This window comes from Sorghum bicolor, chromosome 9, assembly GCF_000003195.3.
Source record: "Sorghum bicolor cultivar BTx623 chromosome 9, Sorghum_bicolor_NCBIv3, whole genome shotgun sequence".
Classification (NCBI taxonomy): Eukaryota; Viridiplantae; Streptophyta; class Magnoliopsida; order Poales; family Poaceae; genus Sorghum; species Sorghum bicolor.
Window position 1 is genome coordinate 50,273,867 of NC_012878.2, and position 10,579 is coordinate 50,284,445.

General features: G+C 42.5%; 1 protein-coding gene and 1 long non-coding RNA gene across 4 annotated transcripts; one reads left to right on the forward strand and one right to left on the reverse strand.

Annotated features, from left to right (window-relative positions):
• On the forward strand, positions 518-2,162 carry LOC8058486 (peroxidase 2). Its single transcript, XM_002439795.2, has 4 exons — positions 518-903; positions 1,010-1,204; positions 1,316-1,478; positions 1,603-2,162. Exons 1-4 carry the CDS (start codon positions 655-657, stop codon positions 1,956-1,958), a joined length of 963 nt encoding a protein of 320 aa, XP_002439840.1. The 5' UTR covers positions 518-654; the 3' UTR covers positions 1,959-2,162.
• On the reverse strand, positions 4,444-6,896 carry LOC110430591. 3 transcript variants are annotated; one of them, XR_002447953.1, is made up of 5 exons: positions 6,862-6,896; positions 6,459-6,615; positions 6,082-6,240; positions 5,572-5,615; positions 4,444-5,025 (listed from the first exon to the last, which is right to left on the reverse strand). It is a non-coding gene; the product is annotated as an uncharacterized LOC110430591 (long non-coding RNA). The 3 variants fall into 3 exon arrangements; XR_002447955.1 differs by having other exon boundaries at positions 6,879-6,892; XR_002447954.1 differs by having other exon boundaries at positions 6,726-6,891.

The window sequence follows — 10,579 nt, forward strand, 5'->3', positions numbered from 1 at the left end:
TACTTAAGTATAATAAAGAAAGATTGAAAACTGTATTTGCAGCAACCTACGACCACTGATTAACAAGATATTATATACTTATTCTCCCTAAATAAGCACGGGCTGAATGCGGGCAACTCCATACGATCGGCTGTTTCCTGGCAGCTGCAAACCAACGGCCCATGGTTCGTCGCCAGCAGCCGGCAGGGATGGCAAAAGCACCCGTGAACCCGACACAATTGCAACCCGACGCAAGCACGCAATCATCATTCAACTCAACATGATCGCTTTTCTAGTGCCTCCATCAGGCATGTATCAAAATCATGTAACAGTATTTTAGCATCGCAACCGCGTGCCGAATGGAGGGTGCACGCAGGCGGCAGCAGCCATAGACAGTGTGGCCCAGGCACCAGTGCTAAACTAAAACCATTCAAATTGACATGCTCCGGTCAAACCAGAGCACCCAAATCCCAGCCCATGCCAGAGACGTCCGCGAGCTTATCTGTCGAGACACTCTATAAATACGTACTTACTCCATTATATTCTGCACATCCAACCAGTCCTCTCACATCCATCCATCCAACCAGTCCACGACGCTGTCAGTAGCGACCTGCTAGCCCCTCTCCAGTGACATCGTAGAAGCTCAATCAGCGTCGTGCAAGCTAGTGCGCGGGCATGGCGGCTTCCTCTCGCGTCTCGTCTCCTGGGTGGCTGTTAGCCGCGCACTGCGCTCTCCTGCTCGCCCTCCTGCTGGCTGGAGCCGCCCGTGGCCACGCCGGCGCGGCGCTGAGCTCCGCGTTCTATGACCAGTCGTGCCCCGGCGCCTACAACGTCGTCCGTCGCGTCATCCAGAGCGCGCGCGTCTCCGACCCGCGCATCCCGGCCAGTCTCATCCGCCTCCACTTCCATGACTGCTTCGTCAACGTACGTGAGCTGCTGATCAATGCAATTGTGCTCGTGTAGCATGCATGTACGCGGCAGTGCATGCCTTTCATCATCTGACATGAACGAACGTTGAATAATGTTTCAGGGCTGCGATGGCTCTCTTCTTCTGGATGACGATCTCCCGGCGATCCAGACCGAGAAGAACGTGCCAGCCAACAACAACTCGGCGCGCGGTTTCCCGGTAGTCGACGGCATCAAGCGCGCGCTGGAGGAAGCGTGCCCGGGCATCGTCTCCTGCGCTGATATCCTTGCCCTCGCAGCAGAGATCTCAGTTGAACTCGTAAGCGTCTCCTGTATATATATATCCTGTTGCATTCAAACTCTGCCTATAGCTTCTCGCCTGAAGAGAGGGGACGACACTGACGGAAAAGAATCGTGCACGTAACTGTAGGCTGGAGGACCACGGTGGAGGGTGCTTCTTGGCCGGCGAGACGGCACCACGACCAACGTCCAGAGCGCCAAGAACCTTCCCAGCCCTTTCGACTCCCTTGCCAAGCTCCAGGAGAAGTTCAGAAACGTCAACCTGGACGACACTGATCTCGTTGCCCTCCAAGGTAATTGCACGTAATACTGAATAATTGATAGTAGCAATATAAATTTATAGTACGAACAGTTGAAACTTGCGAAGTTTTTATACGGGTGCACACTGATGATATCAACAACAAATTTCTACTACAGGAGCGCACACATTCGGCAAAGTCCAGTGCCAGTTCACGCGTCACAACTGCTCGGCGGGGCAACCACAGGGCGCACTAGAGGACCTAGACCAAGTTACACCCACCGTGTTTGACAACAAGTATTATGGCAACCTCTTGCACGGCCAAGCGCAGTTGCCGTCCGACCAGGTTATGCTATCCGACCCTACGGCACCGAGAACCACTGCACCTGTTGTTCACCGGTTCGCGAGCAACCAAAAGGATTTTTTCACGAACTTTGTGACATCCATGATTAAGATGGGGAACATCAGCCCGCTGACAGGGAAGGATGGAGAGATCAGAAAGAACTGCCGGAGGGTCAATAGAAAAGGCAATTGATGAAGACTCTCATCCAGTTTGATTGATTTTCTTTTCTTAACCTGTTATTATGATGTTCACGCAAATCATTCTTGTGTCATTCTTTGAAATTGTGAGAATGTATCGACTCTTTTTCCCATTGTTGGAAAGCAAATGTGAAAAGTGTTTTTACACCACTTGTAAATGCATCTCTAAAAAAATATATTTTTTGTATGTTGTAAATAATGTCAGGTGTGACCAAGAGTTTCTCTCAACTTTTATTTAATGGTCTCTGTTCAGCTACTGATAAATCCAATTTCTACAGCAGGAAATTCTGTCGATTTGATGAAAGGTAGCAATTAAATCATACAACTTGATCTATATATTTGGATCTCACACACATATATTATACTAGAAGCATAACCTGCGCATTGCTGCAGAAATTTCAGATGATTCAAAATGAAATTAGATAATATATAAGGAATAAACTATTATAAACTAATGCTAGTGTGTTGATGTGGACAACATAATGATTGTGAATCTTGCTGACATGAACAGCATAATTTTTTTCCATTTTATAATATTAGAAAAAGAAGAGTCTGTCTAGTTGATACTCATGTGTTTTGAAGGCAACCAGCACATGGGTGTTTTGTGCCAATAAAACACATGAATTTTAGGAACTCAAAAATCATGTGTTTTTTTAAAACCTAACACACGATTTTGTACAGCCTAGGCAACATAAGATTCCCACCAGAGAAAGGAAAAATCATGTGTTTTTTCTAAAGTAGCACACAGATTCTGCTGTATCTGCAATCTGTTGTAATTATCTTCTGTTTTTTCCTAAAGTTTCAATTTTGTTGTACCCTATCTTCCTCTACCACTACAGGAACAAAAGGGACGAATCCTTAACACCGTCAAATGGGAAATAGTAAAACAAAATTGAAACTTATAGGTCACAAGAATAGATATTGCACATGGTAAATACCATAATTGCACTAATTCAAATGTGCAATTGTCTACTAATAAATGTGCAATCTAAAAATAGATACTAACCGGTACAAATCATAGTTAACAAATTTAAGGATATGTCTTAGCACAACATAAGCACAAAAACAAGATTACAAGAGACAATTTTTTCTATGGAAGAACAATTTACAAAAAAAACAATTTCTTCATGCTTGAGGACTAACAAAATCACAAAAGACAAGGACAATTTTTTACTAAGGAAGGACAAATCATATTTTTTTTTCATCCTAAAATAATCACATAGAGAGGGGGAAGGACCGGCACAAACACAAAATACAAGAGAAATATTTTTTCTATGGAAGGACAATTTACAAATTTTGTTTGTTCATCCTAACACAATCACTGAAAGAGGGGGGACGACCAGCACAATCACAAAAGACAAGGGACAACTTTTTTCTAAAGACAATTTACAAAAAAAAAGTTTGTTCATCATAACACAATCACAGAGAGAGGGGGAGAGGACTAGCACAATAAAAGACAAGGGATAATTTTTTTCTAAAGAAGGACAATTTACACATTTTTTCTTCATCCTAACACAATAATAGACTTCCCAAGTATAGTACTATAAAGAGAATAAGTTGAATAAGTTGTGTATATATGACACGCATGTGATATACACACAACTGCCTCATCAGAATAAAGAAATGTTGTGATCCTGATAAACAAATTCAAATACTAGAAACTTAATTGTTAAATATGCATCCAACCAAATAAACAGCTGCATGTACAGGCTTCTTTCCACTAAGCATGCTTGAAGCAGAGTTCTTCATTGACATGTTATCGCAAATAAACAGATAATGTTGACCTCTCAAATATGATAATGTTGATGGATGAAAGTTTCTCTATAAGATAATATTGTAAACTTACTATGGTCATGAGCATCAGAAATCCTGGTCAAGTGTAGAGTAAGAACAAAAATACCTATTAGGGTCGACAAAAACTAAATTACCAATGCACTAACTAACAATGTGGAGGTGACTCAGGACATGGTCTCTATCAGCTTCCCCCATTGCTATTCCTTTTATTTGGTCATCAAGCCTGCATAGCAAAACAGAAACAGAAGAACAAAAAGAATAGTTTAAACAAGAACAGTTTCAACCCTCCTCCTTTACCAGGGCTTGGGACCTGCTACGATGGGGCACCATAGACAGCCCACCGTAGGCGGAGTTAAAAACTTTTAACAAAAATTGCCTATGTTGAGAACTAAAATTGCGGTTCCTAGTAGTTGTAATTTATATTTTTAGTGATTGCAATTGTGTAACAATATGCGGATGGACAACATGATAAAACAATATGCAGATGCTCGATACTTAACTAGACAAACCTATAGATCAGTCAATCAAACAACTAAAATCTATAAATTACATGCTCCCTTGGATGTTCAAAACAATAGTGAAGATCCAAACAACCTACGAGGCCACAAGAAGATTAGAAGATAAAGCCTAATATGATAGGGGACAAACGAAAAAAAGCATCTGAGTACAAGCTTGAAGAAGGGTGGCATTAATCAATGAGGTTGTACATGAATCATTCCATGATTCTTCATGTATGCAGGATGATATCTTCAAAACTAATGCCTGCTGCTTACATGAGAGGAGGTACCTAAACTAATTTCGCATAAAATAAAACAGGAGAGGTCATGTGACAGAAAAGTAAAAACACAAGAGCCCCTCTGCTTCACAATATAATTATAAATAAAGGAAGCATATTATCCTAAATCTTGTGTTCATGAACACAAAAGATTATTAGGTTAAAAAATAATACAACTATACTACACAATAACATCATATTCACAAAGAAATGATTTTGTGTTTATGGAGCAAAATCTGCTTGACACAACAGAAAAAAAACAAAAGAAAAGAAGAAGAATGGTGTTGATCAGACACTGAACAGATGCAAGCTACCTGTTTTCATATTTCACCATCTTAATATATGGTCTATTGACCGAAGTAACTAGACTGAAAGCTGAACGTGCAACAGAACTACATTCACTGCCTCAATTGAAGCTAGCGCAGATAGGTCCTTTGGACAAACCAAGGCGAACCTCCATTTCGTGGTGCATGTCTGTCAAAATCTTAAGGCACTGCAAAAGCCAACAAAAAAAGGAAATTAGCACAACTCAAAGACAATTATGGCAATAAGAAAAAAATACCCAGATACTACAAGGGGGAGTTCAGTGCTACACTTTGATTGCGAAGGTTTGACCAACATATACACATAGATAAAAATACTATGCAGTAACCACCAATGACCACTAACAAATGAAACCACATACAGAGAACTTGAAGTGTGACCTGTTGGAATGAACTCTATGCAATCTACAAGCAAAACAAACTGATGCAGTCCAGTTCATGACATTTCTCCTAATCCTAAGTAAATGAATCTTGCTAGAAAGTAGCAACCAAAAAATATAGCTACCAACTATATTTTTGCCATTCCATTTCTGAAATCATGATCAGCCAAACAATAACATAATCTAAAAAATTCCCTATAAACGAAGAAAATAGAAAAACGATTATGTCTTTCCTTTTCCAGTTTCAAAAGATAATTATGTTCAAGTCATGTAGTACAGACCTCAACTTGCTCACTCAAGCACACAACATGTACGTAGGCTTAACAATATTGTTACCTTGCTGACAGCCTTCAGTGGGTACCCTCCTCCAAGCCTCATCTCTACACGTGAATTTAGTTAAAAAATCAGGATGTCAACTAACCATAAACAAGCACACAATCTTCTTTAGATAATTACTTCACATGCAGTAGGCCATGAACAAACACGCATCCGTGAGCAACCTGATGTCCTATCACTCTATCAGCAATTCAATCTTTAATGCAGAAAATGCAAGACCTCCTAAATACTTCTGCTCCATAGGTCTTTCCCTTCCAAGTTTAACTTACAATTAGCTTCCTCAACAAAGCAATGCTATGATATTTCATGCAACAAAATGGTCAGAAAATAGACACACATTTCTAGACCTAAATATTCAAAGAGCAAACAACTACTATTAGTTGAGACACATATGAACTTAATGTGCCAACAAGCACGACCACAGAGGAACCTGTGCCTGCCTGTCAACAGATCTGATGAAATCGAGCTGTACCACCAGACACCGGTCAGAAGAAAAATTAGTGCACATACCTTGTTTTGCAATATATGTCTACGAATTAGGGAGCAGCTGGGCAAAAACAATGCTTGATGCACCCACTCTAGCCATTGATGCACTCCAAATTAGGGAGCTGATACGCCACGCAACCCCAGCAGCCACCCCTGCCAGAACCAAATCCATATCCCCAACCCCTGCCAGAACCAAATCCACATCTAAACAAAGGGCCATTAACGCAAAATCCATAGATCCATGAACAAATCCACGGCGCTTGGCCTGCTCAGCCGGGAGCTCGAGTCTCCAAACCAACAAAACAATGGCAGAAATCCAACAATGGCAGACGAGAGCAATGAATGGCTAAACTTAAACTAGATCTGCAAAAAATTGAAAAAATACTGAATAAACAACTCACCACACAAACTAATGAGTAATGCAGAAGAAATACGACTCCAACTCAGGCCCAAACTCAGCCTCCGCCTGCCTCCGCCTCTGAATCAGGCATGAGTAACTCAGGATCTGCCATGGGGTCGACCTCCTGGCTACACTTCGATTTCAGCCAGCGCCTCTGCCTATATGCATATAATAGAAAAAAATCCAAAAAAGTAAGAACAAATAACAGGGGGAAACTAATTGAGCAGGCCAACATCTAAATCATTAACAAATCGCAAAAAGTAGTCACCAACGATGGCAAACAAATCTGATGCGATTATTCAAAGAGAGGGCGAATCGCTGAAACACCGATAAAATCTAGTCAAAAACAGGTAGAGAACACGGAGATCTACAACCTCAGATCAAAAACTACAACCAAAACTCACAAAACATGATAAATCACCGGTGAAGAGCCCCTCCGCATACAGCGCGGATTGAGTGACTTTCTTTCGTCAAGTCACGACGTAACTTTCGTTTCATCATGTGCGTCCAACACCGATCCAAGGGCTCTTATCCATACAAAGCAAAAACAACATCACGTGCGGGAGTTAAGCAGGAGCAGAGAAGGGAGCAGAAGCATTCGCCGCCGCACGGCAAGGCACAGGAGCACTGGGACGGCGCAGGACGACAGGGCAGGACGCCTCAACTCCTCTGTGCAGCGGGCTGCCGCTGCTGCTCGGCACAACACGCGAGAAACAACAGCCATGAGAGGACGCAGGCAAGAGCATAGGGCCGTCGGCGAGCTCGCATCCAGCACGACCCATGTAGAAGGCGGCATGACAAACAAGCGGCCGACGCAGAGAGCTTGGGGTCAGCGTGGCCGAGTGTGCGCTGAGAGCTGCTGGCACAGAGGGTGGCGCGATGTGCTCTCGGCCAGCGCCACGAGTGTGTGCAAAACCAGGGCGGAGCGCCGTGGAGGGCGGTGCGACGATCGATGAGTGCTGCGAGCGAGCGCAGACTGTGCGGAGACCAGCGCGGAGAGTGACGAGGCGAGCTCGCTGCCCTCGCTCCCAGCGCGGGGAGCGTGCAAGGCCGAGGTGGAGGGCGGCGCGACAAGAGAGCGGTCGACAAGGATACTGACGCGGCGAGCTTGCGACCGGCATGCGCAGAGCGCGGTCGGGACAGAGGGCGGCGCAGCGAGCTCACGGCCAGCACCGCGAGTGTGTGCGGCCGGGGCGTAGGGCGGCGTGACGAGAGGCGGCCAACACGATCTCGATGAGCCGTGAGCGCGTAGGATACAGACTCAACCGCGCACGCCGCCACCGCCCATCAGTGTGCGATATTGAATGACATGGCGAGAGCCAGCACGGTCCAAACAGAGATGTCCTGACTCGATGGAGAGATTTCGATGCAGAGACAGCAAGCGCTGCTCCGGCTCCCGCGGTTGGGAGGAGCAGCAGCCTTGCTCCACCGGCAGCTCGCCCGCATGCGACCCAGAAAGTTGAGCGCGAAGATGGCCAGGTTGAAGCAGCTTGCCCACGTGCGACCAGAAAGTTGAGCGAGAAGAAAGTTTAGCGAGAAGATGGCCAGCTTGAAGAACACCGTGACTGAGAAGACGATGGAGACGGCGACAACGACCGGACAGAGATGTTGAGCGGCGACGGCAACAAGCTGCTCCGCGTGCAGCAGCATGGCGGAGCCGATGCAGAGTGCAAGGAAGAGGATGGGGAGCGGAGATCTTGTCCCGGAGCCGACTGGCGCTTCTCCAGCAGCAACAGTTGGGGCGGTTAGGAGAACTCCTCGGACTGGTGTGCCTCCATGGACGACTCTTCCCTTCGCTGCCCTTCACAAAAGAAATAGAGATTATATGCCTGGATTGCTTGCAAGCATTGTGAGCCATTGGATCTCTCTTGAATGGTGGATTTACAAGCGAAAGTTACGTCGTGACTTCGTTGAGGAACGTTACTGCCGCGTCCCTCCGCATAGGGCTCCGCCTCAGCTATCGGCACCGAACGAGAAAGACGATTGGGATAGGAAATATGGTGAACAGTTCAAAAGAGATAAATGTGTGCGTTTCCCCAAAATGAGCTGACATGTGGGTCAAGCTGGGCAGAGAGCAAACGACAAACGGAAACACAGTGTAAAAAAAGAAGGGGCCAGATCCGATGGTCAAAAAATCCCTGTGTTGTAAAACAATAAAACACACGGGCACAATATAGCAATTCTGTAGAAAATAGATTTTGTTGATTTGATTTTTGTTGGCCTATACTCTCGTATTAAAGAAATGCTTGGAACACTTCGAGTTTCTCACCTTTGATCAATTGATGCAAAAAAATGACAGTTGAAACAGAAGTCGAGATACTGAGAATCTCATAACTCATATCATCCAAACATGCATGCTATTGAATATTATTTAGATAGGTCGAACCATACAAGTAAAGATTATTTTGTTGCTCAATTGGTATGGCTAGCACAAGCTAAATCGGTTTTTTGCTTTTCCGTCAAGCCAATTCACAACAATTAGGAAATATAGAAGAAGTTTACTTTTGATGTATCCAAGTGCAATCATATTTTTGATGCCACTCGCTGAGTTGAAACATCATGCACATTGTAAGTTTCATAATTTTGTTTTCCATGCAATTAATGATTGCAATGTCTTCCGTAGATAAGTCCGGTCGACCATTAGTGAGGATCAATTGAGTCTATCTAGGATGTAGGTTCACAGGATGTCGTTCCTGATTAATACCCTGATGTTGACCAATCCCGTTGTCTTAGTTCAGACTGATCAAGCTGAATCTAGTACTAGAAAAACTGTGATAATTGGTTATCCCAGGGAAGATTGAAAGAATAAGAAGATTTCAGGCCACGAAGTTGTGCTCAAGAGGTCCACTGATGTTCAGGAGGACATCAAGATCACTATCAAGTCTTATAGGCTGGTGGGGTGGGAACCAAGCAAAACCTCCTATGAAAAAGCATAAGGAACAGGAAGGTGCTAGTGCTGGTGACAACAAAAATCAGCAAGATGGATTTCTTGGCCTTGTTCATACAAATCAGAGCCCCACGTAGTGTGAAATGGGAGATCCGTTCACTTGTCTTATAAACCATACTTTTTATACTAGCCAACAATATTTTTGTCTCACAATAAATCAGAGAACAGTATGCCTTAGTGTAGTAACCGTTTTATTCGAATGTGTATCCAATAAAACATAAATATCTATATCCATATTCACATGTGTTTGATATGGATGCTAAAATGAATGTATTTGAATCCACTCTTGTAACTTTTTTCTAACCGATTCCATATATTTTTCGTAAAAATCGATTATGAACATGATATAAAATATGATAATTAAATGTAGTTATTAATTTTAATTTAATATTGTCTAATTTGATTTTAGTTTTATACATTTGTTGCTATAAGTTGTATTTTAATGTGTTATTTTATTTATTATTGTCGAATACTCCCTATGTTCTGAAAGATTCAATTCCTAGAGTTAAGTGAAACCTTTTAAACTTTGACTGAATTTCTAGAAAAATTGCTAAGATTTATAATACCAAATTAGTACCATTAGATTATCATAGAATATATTTTTATAAGATACTCTTTTTATGTCATAGTTATTGAAGCTCTTTTCTATAAAGTTGGTTAAAGTTTAAAAAGTTTGACTGGCATAGATTCTAGGAATTGAAGCTTTCAAGCACAGAGGAGTAATGTTTTTTATACTTTAGTTAATTTCCTTATATATTTTTTATATATAATTTTAAAAACTATTTATTTATAGATTTTCATTTTTATATATTTAATAACTAAAATATTAGGTGATGAATAGCTTGTGTTACATGTGTTGTAAACTTTTACTTTAATCTTACGTGCTTCAAAACCTATTGATAAAAAATACTTGATGTTAATTAAATTGACTAGATATCAAAATGACAATCTAAATCTGACTTATTCGTTTGTATTTGTATTCGAGAATATTCGAATCCATATTTGTATCCAGTAAAAATTTCCACCCCTAACCCACACAACGATGCTGGTCAGAACCAGCAGCAGCACAACACCATAACACCTCCATCACCAGTGTCGCAGGGAAAGAACACTCACATAACTGAATCAAATTTAGCTTATGCACGTTCACTGGGGCATGGCCAGATGAGTCACCA